Genomic DNA, 17,620 nt, shown 5'->3' with positions numbered 1-17,620 from the left:
TTAAATTACATAATTTAATATATATTTTATATTTAAAAATATATTTGAAATTATACATTCTAAAAAATATGTTTCTGAAAATCCAAAAATATTTTAGTATGAACATTTTAAACTTTTTTTTTTTTTATCAGCAATACTTTTTAAGCAATTACTTAAGTGTAGAAAGAAATCATACGGGTACAAAACGCAATTACTCATTAATAAAACATTACACAAACCCGTCTATAAGTTCACGGCTAGACCTACCTCGGCCTGTTTGGACCGATAGTAGTAGTATAACAAAATATAGTATTTTGAACATATTTATAGTTATTATTTTGACATTTAAGTAATTTGAGAATTATTGTTTTTGTCATAAGTATTATTTTTAAATAATTATAAGAATTAATAAATATTGAAAATGTTGATTTTGAGGTATTTTATTTGGTTAGATTTAAAAGGTGACAATATTTTTTAACTAACTTATCATCCAACCAAATTCAATTATAGGTACATTGAGATGTTAAATAAAAAAAGATAAATAAAAACTAACAAACTTGGGCTAAAATTAATGCAACCACTTACAATTCTAGATTTAATCAGTTATTTCAATTTTAGATTCAATTATAAGATGTGACCTCAAGCGTTTATTTAAAGTAGTTCATTATTAAAAATATTTAAAGTTAAACCATTGTAGAGATGAGTGATTAAACCTAATCCTAATAGTAATAATAAAAATACCTAACCAATTTTATAATGACATTCAATTACAAATTATCATATGAAATACGTCTATTAACTATCGAAAAAATATATATTATCAGTATATTTCTTATTAATATGAAATAAGTTTATTAACTATCGAAAAAATACATTACCAGTATATTTCTTATTAGTTGACACTATAGATCTGAAAACTAAAAGTTAATTGTTAGAATCATAGTATTATAATGAGAAAATGAAAGAGAGAAAAAGAGAAAAATATGTGGCTTTCTTAAACAATATACTACCACTTAATGTCCCTCTTTGAATAAAAATTTACTATAGTAATCGAAATTGTTTGAAAAAACTATTAAAATAGATAATTGTGAAAAAATTATAAAATTATATAAGTCATGATTTTATCTGGAAGAAATCATGTTTAATAAGAATAATTTTAACTTTTTATTGTTATCAATTCTAAAAAATTGTGTTTTATATACACAATGTTATTTTATATAATTTTTTTTAATAAAAGTTGTATTTGAGAAATACCATTTTTTGATTTTTTTACTAAATTTTAACAAGCACAAATTTTATTTCTTTTTTTATTTTAATTATTTTTTTTATACTGAAATTGTGTTATGGCCATGACTTTTATTTTTCTTTTATATTAAAGTAATGTTTAGTAAACATAATTTCAGTAAAAAAAAAAACTATTTACTAAGCACGACTTTAATAAAAATAAATAAATCGAAGTCGTGCTTATTTAATATAATTTCAATAAAAAAATGATATAAAATAAAAATCTTATATCTAAATATAACTTATGTGTATTAAAGTTACGAAAAAAGTTCTTGGTTCACAATCACTAGTTACTCAAATATGTAATTATTTTACAATTTGTTCATGTTTTTTTGGATTTAGGGAAACTACACCAAAATGATAAATTTTTCATATTTGTGTTTCCCTCCTTATACATCAGTCTAAATATCACAAGAAAACAATGATACGTAGAAAACAAAAGGGTGAACAACGTCTTAACTGACACACATAAGAAATTAGTTACATATATTGAAGCAGAAAAAAAAGGCAGAAGCAGGGAATGAGTGAATTGGAAACAAAAACCCTCAGCTCCCATCTTCTCTCTGTCTCCTTATTCCTCTCTACTTACGAAACTTAATAACAACTTAGGAAACCACATTCGAGATTGTAATAAAGTGCATGGTTATTAACTACATGGCATCAGAAGAAGAAGTGAAAGGGGTGTGACCAAAGCCAAAGGCTCTGATATGATCTTTGAGAGACCTCTTATGTTTGAAGTCGGAGCCACAAATGCAGAGCCAGCGTTTGCCGCAGTTTTTCTCGTGGGTTCGCCAGTCACCTTTCACGGCCAAAGGCTTGGCGCACTTGCGGCACGTGAAGGGCTTGGCGCCATGCTTCCTCTTGAAGTGCGTTTGAAGCGTGCGAAAGTCCTTGAGAGGCTTCGCACGTGGGTGGTCGATGTTGTTCTTGCACCCTCTCGAGCAACAGTAGCAGGGAATGTCCAACAAGGGTCGTGGATGGGTTCGCTTCAGCGAGTCTGGTCCTCTGCGATACTGTGACCCGTGCCCCCACATATGCATCTGCCATATAACATTTACAAAATGCTTTCTTTTTCATTCTTGTTTTATGCTTTTACTATTTCCTATAAAACCTTCAAAAATAAGAATTCAAGCATCTTAACTTTTAACTATAAACAATTAATGTTTTCGGTTAACAGCATCAACTTTTTCTGAAACTCTTTAGTCCTTAGTTTAAAAACATGTCATCATTCCCTTCAAACCTTAGCCACTGTTATAAAGTAAGTGGAAAACAGAAAATCATGAGACATTTTCTAAAATTAGAAACCTTATGATATGACTTGAAGCGAAGGTTTATTCCATTTCACTCGCTACGCTTAGAATACATAGTTCATTACTTAATCTAGAAACAGCACTATACCATGTTAACACAGTGGAAGGCTTCACATGAAGAGTACCATGCAAAACTCTCCATGTATATATGAGGCAGAATAAGAAATAACTGTACCTGAAGATTGTTGTAGCGATTGAAGGTTTTGAGGCAGACGGGACAAGAGAAATGGCTAAAGCCTATGAGGATCTGTTCTTGAGTTGGTATCCAGTAGTTGCTAGGAACATGAGTTGTAGCATTCACAAATCCTTGATTATTGGTGGAGCCACCTGAATTGTTGGGGAGGCCTATGTGTAAGGCCACAGTGACATCCTCAACTTGACCATGGTATGCTTTAGGGTTTTGGTTTTGTAGCAAAGCTTCTTGGGGAGATGAACCTAGGAAGCTACTAAGCAGAGGCAGGGGCTGCAGCTGGTTTTGATTCATGTCAAGGTAAAGAAGGAAACTGTTGATATGATTTGCATGTGAATGAGGCAGGGTATAATAGCTAAATAACATGTACATTATATATATATTCCAGGGGTCCATGGTACTCTTTATTGTAATAAAAAATTAATGAGGGCCAAGTTAGATTTTATCAAATTTGAGGAGTTTAATAAGGACTGGAACCACATTAAATAGGTTGTCATGTAATGAAACTTGGAAAGGAAGAAGAGTGAAAGAAATTGTGTGATAGGTGGCCAGAGAATATTACAGTTGAATATGAAAATACCCTTTGTTGTGGGGGTTATTATTTTCTCCTGCAAGTCCACTTTGTCTATTTTAAGCTTGATTAGGATATACCTTAAATTCTGTGGCCCATGCTCCCTAAACGTAGAAAGAACTACAAGCAGTGGGTTTCAAACAGAGGGAAACCCATTTTGCTCTGTCAGACACGCACCAAAATCCAATACAGGCTTAATTAAAACTCGACAACTAACTCTAGACACTTTTTAAGGAGATTTATTTTGTTATAAAACTGTAAAACTCTAACTAATGAGGTTACCGTTACACAATTATAGTTCTTATCAACTGCATTATTTGTATTTTGTAATTCACATGTAACAGTTTTTGTATTAGAAAGGATTCACATCCCGTGACAGCAGAAGAAATTTGGTTTATGGACAAAATATTATACTTTAGATACTGTCATATTTTTATGACCAGTACTACTATTGAAATAATATTTCAGAATTGTAATTGTTCTCAAAATTTGTTTTACATACGAGTTTCTCAAGGACAATAACTTAGTGAGTTAATAATACAGTATAGGAAAATCAACAAAATTAGTAGTGTTATAGTACAAACTACATAAAGTAGTACACTATAATCTTCAAAATTTGTGGGGACAGGATCCTCTATCTAAAACTTGCGTCCCTTGCTCCATGTCCTAGCTTAACTACTTACTAAATCTAATATTCTGTTTTATATTTTCACAATAAAAGATTCCAAGAGATTTTGCTACACTTATAAGTTCATCTGCCTTGAATTGTGAGAGTGAACTATGCGTTAAAATTTTGTTTTTTCAAAAAATTTAAATTTAGTATAAAGGGCTATAAGTTATCCAATTATGTTAGATTTAAATAGTCGAGTCTAAACAATTTAAAGTATCTGGCCACCTAAAATACTAATGTTTCTGTAGGATATTTTCAAAATCTAAATTTTATCAAAGTGAAAACGACACAATCAAATATCACAAGATTGTCTAGAACTCAAGAACATATATGATATCTCAAAAAGCGATAAGACGATATCAGTCCAAAATTCGTCTAAGAAAGGGGGTCGTTTGATGGTTTATAAAACACATTCAAAATACATTCAAAAAATAATTAAAAGAGATGCCAAAGAGTGGACGTAAATATGTAATAGATAACAATAATGAGCACACAATATTTATATTAATTTATTTTAAACTTGAGCTACATTTGGTTCTCCTTAGCAAACTAATGAGGATTCAACTAATCAATGAACATTACAAGTATTATGATTATCACGTTTGGCTTACAATGAATACACAACATGTTTCCAAGCTAAGTACATAAAGTCTCTTAAGACTATATGTTAATCCCTCCTAAGATTAAGTACTGATGACTCTTTTTTACGACAAGTGTACCGAGTCAGAAGTAATAATTTATCCCTAAAGACGAATATCAAATCTACAAGGAACAATTATTTAAAATCTTAATAGTAACATTCACAAAGTATAAAAATATGTTCAATAATTTGATTTCATTTGATATTGACAATAGTTTGCATGAAAATTAAATAAAAGAAAAGTAAATGAGGAAAATAATTCAATTAAGAAAATTGGGAATGAGTTTAATCATTCTCACTTGTGTATAGTTTTAAACATATACCATTCCATCTTTATTGAAATTGATGCACTTATAAAATCATTTATATTGATTCCTCGCATACAAAATTATTAAGAGAGTCTCCTAATTATCGATTCTTAAATATCGATTTCTTGTATATTTATAAAAACACCTTATCATTACGAACAAATGTTATAAAACAGTTAACATTTCAAATCTATTCACAACATTCAAATATATTAACCATTATCATTTAGGTCGGATGCTTAGAAGTACTTTCTAGTCAATTCTAAGGATCAAAATCATAAATATTTTCAAGCTTTGAGAATAAAATGATAATACCAATCAACAATCAAGAACTGAATATTATATATAAATATCACCTCAATGCACAAGAGTTTGAACAGATTACTCCCAATCCCAAAGAAAATAATTAGCTATTAAGCATGAACATCCAAAAAAGAAGATCTAGAGTGTTTCTCCTTGACGGTTGTCTCCTTTAGGGTTTCCTTCCTTTGGTTCCTCCCAATGATGTTTAGGGTTATGCCTCACACCTTCTATTTAACCTAATTGGGCTTGGGCTAAGTGAAATCTCACTTAAATAAGATATTATTTGCTTAAGCGAGTTTTGATAAGTGCCAATGTGTAGTTTTTATGACTGAGAAAATTGAACACTTTGGAACTTAATTGTTGCTTAATGTAAGAAAATTACCCTAATCTGAGAATTATTGAATCTGATTATATATTTTGAACCAAGAAACAAATGAAGAAATTTAATCTCAATTTTTGTGTAAATTGTAGATGAATATGAAGCATTGAAAGAATTATTCAAGCTAGCATTGAAAGAAAGAAAGTAAAAACTTAATTGGATCACAAGAAGATTTAGCTCAAGCTAGAGGATTTAGCTCAAGCTAAAACTGTCCAGAGTTGATTAAAGGTGTAGTACAATTCTAGCTAGGCTAGAATTGCTAGCTCAAGCTAAAACTATCCAGAGTTGATTAAAAGGTGCAGTACTGATCTAGCTCAGGCTAGAATCGCTAGCTCAAGCTAAAAATGCACCGAAAGATCTAGCTTGAGCTAAAGTTGATTATATAAATTCTGAAACATAACTCAAAACCAGTGGTGGAAAACAGATTGGGTTTTTTTAGAGAGAGACTAGTGAGAGAAAGAGAAGAAACCTCTGTTCTTAGGAGAAGAACTTGCTCAGATCAGCCCTTCTTATGCAATCCAGATCAAGAATGAAGATTGGAGGAGCTGTCATGAGTGGCTAAGTTCTTTCTAACTTGGGATTGAATGTAATTTATCTTGATCAAATGTATTCTTGGTGATATATATATATATATATATATATAATTCTCTTTTCTACTTGTTCTTGGTATTTTCGTTTTATGCTTATTGCTTGATTCTGTCTGATCAATAGAGTCTTGATTTTGATCCTTAAATTTAACTGGAAAGTACCTTTAAGGATCTGAAATAAACGAAAATACTTGATAACTTGTAATGGTAGGAATAGATTCCAGGTTATTGATTGCATTATAATTATGTTCCTAAAGCTGGATGATTTGTTAATGTTCCCGCCGGTTGACCAGGTTTGCCTTTGTGCGTGGCTTGTCCTTACGAGCTAGGGCACCTTTGTTCTGCTCCGTCTGTGAATACCTGAAAAGAAGTGAACAAAGGGGCGCCCTCGCGGCCGTTTGCACTCCGACGATCAAGTCAGCTAGCAAGAAACATCAAAGGTGACACACCTTCTGAAGGTGGTCGAAAACTATACTGAACGACTGAAACTGTGTTGCTCTAATCGTCTTGTGCACACAGTGGGTGCGCAGCGAAAACAACTAGGATTTGTGCTCTATGTAAAACTGTGAGTCTTAGGTTAAAACTCGGGTCCCCTTTCAAATGCCCCAAGGTCCCTCTTTATACATCTCTAGTGTTTAAAACGCATTAAAGCGCATTGAAAGCGTATAAAAATATTCCTTGGAACGTTCGAATCTTAACTGAATTAGCGCGTACCTTGGCAAACTTTCACTGAAACATTTAATGAGCACGTGCTTATTGCCACATGTTCTTCTGACTTGATCGTTATTCTACGCAGAGGGTCCCTCATCACCGTAACCTAACTTAGGGTTATTCCATTGCGTGAGCCCTCTCTCCTCGAAGTGCTTATGGCGCGTGGGGTGACTTCCTGGTTGTCAACTCATGCGTCCCAACCTCTAGTCACTCACTTTGAGAGTGTATCTACCTTTCTCTCGTACCACCACGTGGTTCTCCCTTGGGCGTGGCCTCCTCATCGGTTGTATCTGTCTCAGGGTTTCCCAGTGGTGGTGTGGGTACTTCACGAGTCAGGTTACCCCCTAGTGGTACTAGAACTTATGGCTTTGAAGCCACCTTTCTCTTCTTCTTCATTGCTGTTCTGGGCCTCCGGGGCCCGTGACTTCCTCACGATATTACCCCCTCCATGATCTTTCCTGCCCATGGGTATCGGGGGGTAACACCGCTGATGTCTTAACTTGGTGACGCCTTAACCTGGCGATGCCTTAGCCTAGCGACGCCTTTCTTGGGCGACGCCTTTACGAGGCGACGCCTTTCTGGGGCGACGCCTTTCTTGAGCGATGCCCCAAGCGGTCAACCTGTTGACCTTCCTTCCCTTCCTTGGGGCCCTCGAGCGGTCCCACCATGTGTTGACTTTGACTTTGACTTCTGGTCAATGCCCCGGAACGGTACACAAGCCCCTCAGTCTTGAGCTGATAACTTGTTTTCAGCGAAAAGACTAAGGCCTCGCCCTATTGTCCACGTGGCCTTCTAATGACGTGTCATTTCTTGAGTGGCTGATGCGACATTCTCTTGATCAACTGACGTGACATTCTTTTGATCGGCTGACGTGACATTCTTTTAAGTAGTTGACGTGACATTCTCTGCGCCAAAGATGTGACGCTTTAAGTTGCGTTTTTATTCTTTCGGCACGTGGCTCGATCCTACGGACGGGGACGAGCGTCGTTAGCGCTTCCAAGTTAACGTTATAACCTTTCAAAATCGCGCGCTCGAGGCACTGTTCTATTTGCTCTCTTCGCATTCCTTACTGTTCGTCTTCTCAAAGCTCCCTCTGCGCCATCTGTTCCCTCTTTGCGTTCTTGATCTTCATCCACTCGGAACACTTTAAAGGTATGGAATTTCTCATTCGATGACCCCCTTTGCTTTATCATGTCTGATATAATTGCCTGTGACTGTTTATTTTTCTTGTATCTGTGTTCTTCTTATTTCCTCGTTTTCTCTGTTTTTCTCTTTTTCGCGTGGGTAGGACCTTTCTGGGGTTTTCTTCCCTGACCCTTCTTGCTGAACCCTTTTCTCCTCTTTAATCTTCAGTTTCTTCGTTAACGGTACGTGCCAAAATGACGGCCAACCCTCCACCCTCCAGAGTCACCCATAGGGCTTTTTACCCATGGGCTCCAGGTGAATTGCTCGACGAGCACTCAAGCTTGGTCTCTACGAAAGCTTTGAGGGATCATGTAGGAGAGCCAAGCGCCTACGACCATCGTGCCTTCGTGAAGAGGCATGATGACGACATCGCAGTGCTCCCTTGCGCCTTAGGGGAGCCTGTGTGCGGGGATGAGCGAGCCAACAACGGGGTCCCCTTCTTCTATTTCTATCAGGTGGTCTTCAAGTGTGTAGGCGTGCGCTTGCACTTTTCAGGTTCGAGAGAGAATTGATAACGGAGATCAATATTGCCCCAGCCCAGCTGTACCCTAATGGCTGGGCATTTGTCAAGGCCTTCGACATACTGTGCGAGTTCTTTGGGTGTGCACCTTCTGTTGATATTTTTCTTCATTTCTTCGAAGTGAAGAAACAAGGGAATAATCTCTGGGTGAGTCTCAGTAACATTCCTGGGAGGGTCCTCTTAACCCTATTCCAGCACTCCTTCAAGGGGTGGAAAGGCAAATTCTTCAAGGTTTGCTGCTCCGACCTCGTCCCCTCCGCCCTTGACGACTTTCCTCTGTATTGGGTGAAGGAGGCGAAAACCCTGAAGTCCAAATCTCTTGATGAGCTGTCCTCGAACGATCGAGAGGCTTGTCGGATTCTGGCTAGTGTGGGGGGCTTTGACGCCACCGCCTTGATAAGCCTAGAGTACAACGCTGAGGCTCTAGAAAAATATATAAGTATGAGAGCTTCCCTTTATAACCTTCTCTTCTCTGCTTCTGCTGGATTCTTGCTTGATGCATGATTTATCTATTCTCTTTGTGTGGTAACTTAGTTTGTGCCTGTCCTTTACTATGTTTGTCCTCTTGACGCAAATTCTAAGATGGACAGGCAACGAAGGTTGCGGCTGGCTCACGTGTTGAAGCTTAAAGATAGGGCTTCGGCGTCCCCCCTTTCAGCTTCTGCCAACTGTCAACCTCAATCTACAACACCTTCAACTCCATCAGTCCAATCTTCTCCCAATCCACCTCCAAGCTTGCCATCTCCTATTGTGGCCATCCTTCTTGTGCTGGCCGAGGCTGGTGCTCCCTCCGCCCCTCTTGATAAGGGAAAGAGGGTAGTGGAGGTGATTTCTGACGACGAAGACTCTGCTGAGGGGCAAGCCTTCAAACGCCAGAGAACTCAACGTGCCCCCCAGACAGTTACCTATGCTACTTCTTCCTCGTACGGGGATGAGTTTTTTAGAGAGGACCCTCCTAGCGCCACTTCTCTTTCTCAACCAATGATTCTGGAGGGAGGGCTCGAAGCCGAGCACACCAGCACTCCTCCACCTGCCCCAGAACTCCCTCTTCCCATACAAGATTCATTGAGGGGTTTCTTTGGTAAGGCGTCCCCACGTGATCAAACTGAAAGGCCCCAGAGGGAAAGTTTATACTATCACATGGGCGCCTTCATGTCCTGTGCCCATTCCTGGCACATGCAGGCCAGGGCTAAGGGAGCCCAAGTTTTCACCTTTCGAGCACTGGAGAAGAAAGTTGCTTCTCTAACTGAGGAGAAGGAAAAACTGGCCAACCGTTGGGGACGTCAGGAGGAGGCATACAAGGCCACGCTGAAAGTGTCGCAAAAGGCGAAGGAGGATGTCAACAAACAATTGCATGAGGTGGCTCAAGCCAATGTTGAGCTTCTCAATCAGGTGGTGCCCCTTCGAACAAAAATCGTTGATCTCGAGGCGGCAGCAGAAACCTCAAAAGCCTATCGGAAGAAACTCGAGGACCAGTGTGTGGATCAGGAGCAGACACTGGGGAAGACTGAGGTCGCACTCGCAGGCAAAACTGATGAATGCTCCTGTTTAACCACTGAGAACACCTTTCTCCAAGCCAATGTCCAAGAGTTGATTTCTGCCTTGGCCTCCAAGGATCAAGAGATGACTGCTCAAGCTGCCAACTTCAAAATTGCTGAAGAGAAACAGGTCGAGGAGGCTGCCACTGGGTTTGCTGATGGGTTCGCGGAGGCTTTGGTCTAGGCGGTATGTGCCAACCTGGGCATCGACGTCTTCGGGTGCAGCCCTTTGAATGAGGTGGTTGATGGTAAGATCGTGGCATTAAAGGCTCCTGAAGAATAGCCTCATTTTACGTTTCAACCAAACATTTGATGTGTATACAATACAATTGCTCTTTGCTTAATTTCCAACTGTCATGAACTTCATCTGTAATTATAACTCTTGATTTTTATTTGTATGCCCCTTTGCTTTATCTTTGCATACTTGCGTACTTTTAGCTTCTGCTTTCTTTACTATATCGAGTGTATTACCTTCGATACATCTCTTCATCGCGTTCGACTTTAACTGTTTAGGTGGGCGTGAACTTCTCTCTTGCCCTTCCCCTGATCTTTTCGCTTAGAAACCCACTTGGCCTTTCTATCTACAAGGAATCTTCCTCATGAAGGCGTCGTCTGCCTCATCATTGCCCAAAGGCAAGGGAGGATTTTAACTTTGTGTATTTTCCTTGTCTCTGATAACTCATGCCTGTACCGTCCAGGTCATCGGGTGTGATGACGTGGACAAGAGAAAGGTAGGTGGTCAAGAAGTCAACATAGTCGCCATATAGTCAACATAGTCAACATAGCACAGAAGATATGATGCTTAAGTTAAAGCCCAAGTGGCCGCAAGGTTATACATTGCACTCCAGATAAGGGAAGTCCATGGGCCGGATACGCTAAGATCCTAAAGATAGCGGCGCAAGGACCTTCTCCAAGGAACCCTAGATAATAGCAAGCAACGCAGAGGTAAACCCTAGTTTTCACCTATATAAAGGGCACGAAGAGCCCTAGTAAGGTACACGCTTTCATAATTACACAGAGCACTAAACCCTAGTTGTTCTTGACGGCACACCCAGCTGTGAGCACAAGGCAATTACGGCAACACAGTTCCAGTCAGTGAGATAATCATACAGTCTTTAGTCACTTTGGTGTTTCTCGCTAGCTGACTTGAGCGTCGGAGTGCAAACGGTTGCGAGGGCGCCCCTTTGTTCTTCTTTTTCAGGTACTCATATACAAGAGAGAACGAAGGTGCTCTAGCTCGTGAGTTAAGCCACTCGTAAAGACGACCCAGGTCAACCGGCCGGAACAATGCCCTTATGCTTCTCTTTCTTACCTTTCGAGTTTCTTTCTTCCTCTGAGCTTGTAAAATCTTCACCCTGCTTCTTACTCACCTCATCGCTTTAGGATGAAAAGGGGAGTGTCTTCTTCTTTGGCCTCGACATCGCTCGAAGGCGTGGGGGACTTATCCCACCTGCACTGGGTATCTACGATCGAGGAGAAACCTGCTTCGGGTGTCCTTGGTGTGTCTAAACACTTTGGGGCAAAGTCGCGCCCTGGTGCCCACGCCTACGGAGAGGTCTATACAATAGTACCGTATCGTCCATGGAGTGTCTAAAGCACCAGGGCAATTTGGCCCTTATCTTTTTGCGTTTGGTGCCCAGGCCTGAGAAGAGGCCTGCTACAGCAACGCCGTATCGTCCTCAGGGTGTCTGAAAACACCAAGGCGAAATGTTCTGAACACCAGACGCTGGGGCCAACTGTTCATACCCGAGAAGGGGGCGTCTCGAAGGAATTCCTTTACCCCTATTCAAGCACTGGGCACCCAGATTCTAGTTTACATTTATCGCCTGATACCGAGGCCAGCCATTCATACCTGAGGAGAGGGCGTCTCGAAGGAGTCCCTTAACCCCTGCTCAAGGACTAAGCGCTCGGGTTTTAACTTGTACTGATATCTGGCACCGGGGGTAGCTATTCATACTTGAGGAGGGGGCATCCCGAAGGAATCCCTTAACCCCTGTTCAAGGACTAGGCGCCCGGATTTTAACTTGTACTGATATCTGGCACCGGGGCTAGCTATTCATACTTGAGGAGGGGGCGTCCCGAAGGAATCCCTTAACTTCTGCTCAAGGACTAGGCACCCAGATTTTAACTTGTACTAGACGTACCTGTTATCTTGCTCTGAATTTGACCTCTGCTTGATTATCTGGTGGCGACGCCTTATCGTGGCGTCGCTAACTTGGCGATACCTTATCTGGGCGACGCCTTATCTTGGCGACACCTTATCTTGGCGACACCTTATCTGGGCAACACCTCATCTTTGTCTCTGTTTCTTTGATCTTACAAGAAAGGAAAAAACTAAGGCAGAAAATATCTTAAACTTTTCTTCCCTTTATTTGGGTGACCTCATTAAAAAAAACCCCGGGGAGGGAAAAACAGTATGCCCTTTACAAAATTTTAACTGAAATAAAACTTTAAATTCGCCGCATTCCAACTACGTGGGATGGGGCCTCCTCTTAGAGTCTCTAACTTATATGAACCGTTCCCTTTGGAGACAACTTGTTTTCCAACTCGTAAGAGTGAGCCTTCCATATGACCGGCTCACCAACCTAGAATTGTCGCAGCTTCACCTTAGAGCTTGTACTGGCGCTCTTCTTTTCACAGCCTCAACCTTGATTTTCGCCTCTTCTTTGGCTCTTGTTTTGCTGGTGAGGCCTCTCCGCGTTCTTCTTCCATCAGCGAGGCATCGCCATTTCTTCCTACTGTATGCACATCTTCCACAGGCGTCGCCCCTGCGGTGGCTTCGACCGGCGTGAACTTCGCGGGGGTCGCCTCTTCCAACGGCTCTAACTCCATTTGTGAATCTGAAACGGGTGGTCGCTCAATCACCATGACCACACCTCTCTTTGTCTTTAGGCTATTTTCATAGCACTTACGGGCCTCTTCCTGATCTGACTTGATCACAATCACCTTGCCACTAAGAGCTGGTAGCTTCATATTCATGTGGCGCGTGGAGGACATCGCCCTTAATTTGTTCAAGGCGGGTCTGCCTAACAGAATGTTGTAAGCTGAGTTGGGGTTAACCACCAAGTATCGAATGCCCTTGGTGCGCGATGCCGCTCCATCTGTGAACGTTGTCCTTAGCTCCAAATAGCCACGTACCTCTACTGGGTTATCTGAAACCCCATCCAGTATAGGGTCTCAACAGGTCAGGGGACAATTGTAGCTTGTTGAAGGTCGACCAAAACATGACGTCTGCATAACTGCCTTGGTCGATGAGGACCCTATGTATCTTTCTTCCCACTGTGACTACCGAAATGACCACCGGGTCATTATCATGTGGGATGACATCCCGCAGGTCAGCCCTTGTGAAAACGAGGTCTGACTCCCACGGATCGTCCGGAAATTCTTCTGCAACCAAATTTACTGACTTTACGTATTTCTTTCGTTGAGAGGCAGTGGGTCCTCCTCCGGAAAAGCCGCCAGAGATGGTGTGCACTTCCTCATGAGTTGGGACTTCATACGCTTGACCTTCCTCTGGCGTTGCCGCGACTGGGGTCGCAGTGGACCCGACGAGATAATCTTTCAAAAATCCATTCTTCACGAGCTCATCCAACTGATAGCCTAGCGCCAAGCAGTTGTTAATATGATGTCTGAATGCTTCGTGAAATTCGCACCACGATTTCTTGTGAGGTACCAGTACCTTGTCTGACTTCACTGGTGGCCTCAACCTATCAGCTATGTTGGGCACAATGATGAGGTCTTTAAGTTCTACCACAAAGTTGTGCCTTATAGGTCTATTGACCTCTCTCCTTCCTTCTGACCGACCTTTAGGTTGGGTTCTCCTTGTCTCGTAGGTGCGCCTCCTATCTTGATTCTTTCTTTCTGTAGTGGCCCCGTGGACTCTGGCGGGTTGCGCACGCATCTGTGCTCTGGGGTGTGTAGGTGCAGCTGTCGTGCATTTCTCGTATGCCTCACCCTTAGAGGCAATGTGTTCTACCGCCCGACGCCTTACTTCAACAAAAGTTTTGGGGCGGCTGCGATTGAGTGATTTGCTGAAAGATCCAGGACTCACCCCCTTCCTGAATGCATACACGATCATGGGTTTATCGGTGGTACCCACTTTCACCACCTGCGCCCCGAAGCAGCTTATGTACTCTTTCAAGGTCTCCCCTTGATATTGCTTTACGTCGAAAAGGTCATATGAGACTGGGGCTGGGGCCCTGTTAGCCAAATACTGCTCTCTAAATAGCCGCGACAGCTGTGCGAAAGACGTGATGTGGCCTTTTGGGAGGCTGATGAACCAGTCCATGGCCATCCCAGTCAAAGTGCTCATAAAGAGCTTGCATCTTACGGCACCAGAACCGCCTACCAGCATCATCTGGGTGTGGAACGCAGTGAGATGCGCACCAGGATCCTCCATCCCTGTGAAGGTTACCTTGGACCCTGTGAATGTGTTGGGGACTGCTGTCTCTAGGATTGCCTGTGAGAATAGCGTTGAGAATTCTCTAGGTGAGGTGACAGTCTTAGGCTCATCTGCATCGCGCCATCCACGGCGTAACCCCTCATTAGCGCGGTGGAGCTCATTGTTTCAAGCCTGAGATGCTGTGAGATCTGTCTGCATGCGCTCTTGCTCCGCTTTCGATGCTGCCATTGCTTCCTACAACCCTTGCATCATGCCCACTAGTTGTTGCATGGTCATCTCTTCACTCCTAGAGCGTGCAGGTCTCATGTTCGTGGCTTTCTCGAAACCTTCTTAACTTATCTGGGTTTTGAGAACTGGAACTGGAAAAACTTGAGTAGTGAGACTGATGTTTTATACTGAACGACCGTAACTGTGTTGCCCTAATCGTCTTGTGCACACAGTGGGTGTGCAGCGAAAGCAACTAGGGTTTGTGCTCTGTGTAAAATTGCGAGTCTTAGGTTAAAACTCGGGTCCCCTTTCAAATGCCCCAAGGTCCCTCTTTATACATCTCTCGTGTTTAAAACGCATTAAAGCGCATTGAAAGCGTATAAAAATATTCCTTGGAACGTTCGAATCTTAACTGAATTAACGCGTACCTTGGCAAACTTTCACTGAAACATTTAATGAGCACGTGCTTATTGCCACGTGTTCTTTTGACTTGATCGTTATTCTGCGCAGAGGGTCCCTCAGCGCCATAACCTAACTTAGGGTTATTCCATTGCGTGAGCCCTCTCTCCTCAAAGTCCTTCTGGCGCGTGGGGTGACTTCCTGGGTGTCAACTCATGCGTCCCAACCTTTAGTCACTCACTTTGAGAGTGTATCTACCTTTCTCTCGTACCACCACGTGGTTCTCCCCTGGGCGTGGCCTCCTCATGGGTCGTATCTGTCTCAGGGTTTCCCAGCAGTGGTGTGGGTACTTCACGAGTCAGGTTACCCCCTAGTGGTACTAGAACTTATGGCTTTGAAGCCACCTTTCTCTTCTTCTTCACGATATTACCCCCTCCATGATCTTTCCTGCCCATGGGTATCGGGGGGTAACACCGCTGATGTCTTAACTTTGACTATTTCTTAACTTGGTGACGCCTTAACCTGGCGATGCCTTAGCCTGGTGGCGCCTTTCTTGGGCGATGCTCCAAGCGGTCAACCTGTTGACCTTCCTTCCCTTCCTTGGGTTCCTCGAGCCGTCCCACCATGTGTTTTCTTTGACTTTGACTTCTGGTCAATGCCCCGGGACGGTACAGTTAAATATCTGTGGAATCAGTGTTTAAAAATTATCTTATGAATTTCATGTGTGAGGAATCAAGATGAATGACTTTAAATTAAGCATCAAGAATAAGTAGTTTTAAGTATTATATATTGTATTATTCAAAATACAGATGATTGAGATAAACGCAATTCAATCCCAAGTATCTTTTTCTATATTTGGTAAGTTAGTTTTGTTACATCCAGAATCAAATCCTAAATCTTTGAGTTCTTGTGAAATCTTTAATTTGGTTATGAACAAAGTCTCAAAATTATTTTCTATACTTAATGAGTTTTAAAACAGAACATCTTAATTAGAATTGTTCCCTGTGAGTTCGACATTCGTACTTTAAAGAGTACTATATTACAGTTGATTCGGTACACTTGCCGAGAAATATCAACAAGTTTTTGGCGCCGTTGCCGGGGAACAATTTCTTTTAAGAATTTCTGAAGTATAACTCATTGAGTATTTTTAATATTTTGTTTTCTTTGTGAATAGACACTTGTTTAGATCTTATTCTTTTATCCTGTGCTAATCCTTGCTTGAGTTGTCTTAGATACATGTTATAGAGAGGACAGGTTCCTAAAGATAGCTAGAAAAAATCAGAGCAAGAAGAGAGAAGAAAAGAAGAAGCAAGGACAAGCAAAAGGAGAATCTTCCAACACTTTCAACTCACACAATCAAACAAAGTTCCAAATGGCTGAAAATAGACAAAATCCACCTAGAAGGACATTAGGAGACTATGATATGCAACAAGGACCGGGGCATTTCTCTAGCATAGCCATACCTCCTACCACCAAATCATTAGAAATGAAGCCAACTTTTCTTAGCTTAATCAGCACTCATCAATTCACTGGAATGGATCATGAAGACCCTTATACTCATCTATCCACATTCTATGAGTTGGTTGGGACCATGGGCTTCGAGGAAAATGATATTGAATCTGTTTATCTGCGTCTATTTCCTTTCTCACTTGCAGGCAAAGCAAAAGAATGGTTAAAGTCGCATCCAAACCAGAGTCTAAGTAGCTGGAATGATGTAGAAGAGAAATTCCTACACAGATTCTTCCCACTCTCTCGATATATCAAGGCTAAGTCTGATATCTCCACATTCAGGCAAGGGCCAGAAGAACCTTTTTGTGAAGCTTGGGAACGCTTTAAATTGATGTTAAAAAGATGTCCTAATCATGGCTTTGAGGATATTGCTCAGTTGAACATATTCCACAATGGTTTGAGGCCTGATACTAAAATGATCTTGGATGCTGCAGCAGGAGGTACAATGATGAGTGTTGATGCAGAACAAGCTACAAGAATCATTGATGCCTTAGCCTCAACAGATTACCAAGCTCAACATGATAGATATACAGTGCAAAAGAAAGGGGTGTTGGATCTTAGTACTTCAGATGCAATTTTAGCACAAAACAAGATTTTGACTCAGCAAATTGAGGCATTAACCAAGCAAATGTCAAAACTGCCTCAACAATTACATGCAGTAAATTATCCTTCAATGCAGAATCAAGCTTTGAAGTGTGATTTTTGTGGGGAAAATCATCTTAATGGCCAATGCTCTTACCAAAATCCATCAGAGGAAGAGGTTCAGTCTATGAATAATCAAGGAAGGCAAGGTGGCTTTGCATATAATTATCCAAATAACATGGCTCAAGGATGGAGGAATAATCCAAATCAAGGATTTGGGTGGAAGCAAGAGGCTGGATCATCTAACAGACAAGTCCCTTATCAGCAGCAACCACATTATCCTTCC

At 41.0% G+C, this 17,620-nt stretch overlaps 2 protein-coding genes and 1 pseudogene across 2 annotated transcripts; all 3 read right to left on the bottom strand.

Annotated features, from left to right (window-relative positions):
• Window positions 1-1,621: 1,621 nt before the first annotated feature.
• Window positions 1,622-3,350, bottom strand: LOC137825741 (protein TRANSPARENT TESTA 1-like). The gene is made up of 2 exons (XM_068631497.1): window positions 2,749-3,350; window positions 1,622-2,303 (listed from the first exon to the last, which is right to left on the bottom strand). Exons 1-2 carry the CDS (start codon window positions 3,157-3,159, stop codon window positions 1,914-1,916), a joined length of 801 nt encoding a protein of 266 aa, XP_068487598.1. The 5' UTR covers window positions 3,160-3,350; the 3' UTR covers window positions 1,622-1,913.
• A 9,459-nt stretch (window positions 3,351-12,809) lies between these two features.
• Window positions 12,810-14,469, bottom strand: LOC137825285 (uncharacterized). The gene is made up of 2 exons (XM_068630959.1): window positions 13,419-14,469; window positions 12,810-13,327 (listed from the first exon to the last, which is right to left on the bottom strand). The coding sequence occupies exons 1-2, from the start codon at window positions 14,467-14,469 to the stop codon at window positions 12,810-12,812; spliced, it is 1,569 nt and encodes a 522-aa protein (XP_068487060.1).
• A 2,477-nt stretch (window positions 14,470-16,946) lies between these two features.
• On the bottom strand, window positions 16,947-17,052 carry LOC137827389 (small nucleolar RNA R71; annotated as a pseudogene).
• Window positions 17,053-17,620: the final 568 nt, after the last annotated feature.

This window comes from Phaseolus vulgaris, chromosome 8 (assembly GCF_000499845.2).
Source record: "Phaseolus vulgaris cultivar G19833 chromosome 8, P. vulgaris v2.0, whole genome shotgun sequence".
NCBI classification, from domain to species: domain Eukaryota; kingdom Viridiplantae; phylum Streptophyta; class Magnoliopsida; order Fabales; family Fabaceae; genus Phaseolus; species Phaseolus vulgaris.
Note: the sequence above shows the minus strand (reverse complement) of the source record. Positions and strands in the feature narration are given on the sequence as shown.

Bases quoted from the DNA above. Each gene is read 5' to 3' on its own strand.
- LOC137825741 (XM_068631497.1), bottom strand. From the start codon at position 3,159: ATGGACCCCTGGAATATATATATAATGTACATGTTATTTAGCTATTAT. The intron at 2,304-2,748 runs GTACAGTTATTT...GTTATATGGCAG, and splicing joins ATCGCTACAACAATCTTCAG to ATGCATATGTGGGGGCACGG.
- LOC137825285 (XM_068630959.1), bottom strand. From the start codon at position 14,469: ATGGCCATGGACTGGTTCATCAGCCTCCCAAAAGGCCACATCACGTCT. The intron at 13,328-13,418 runs GCAGTTATGCAG...ATGGGGTTTCAG, and splicing joins TAGGGTCCTCATCGACCAAG to ATAACCCAGTAGAGGTACGT.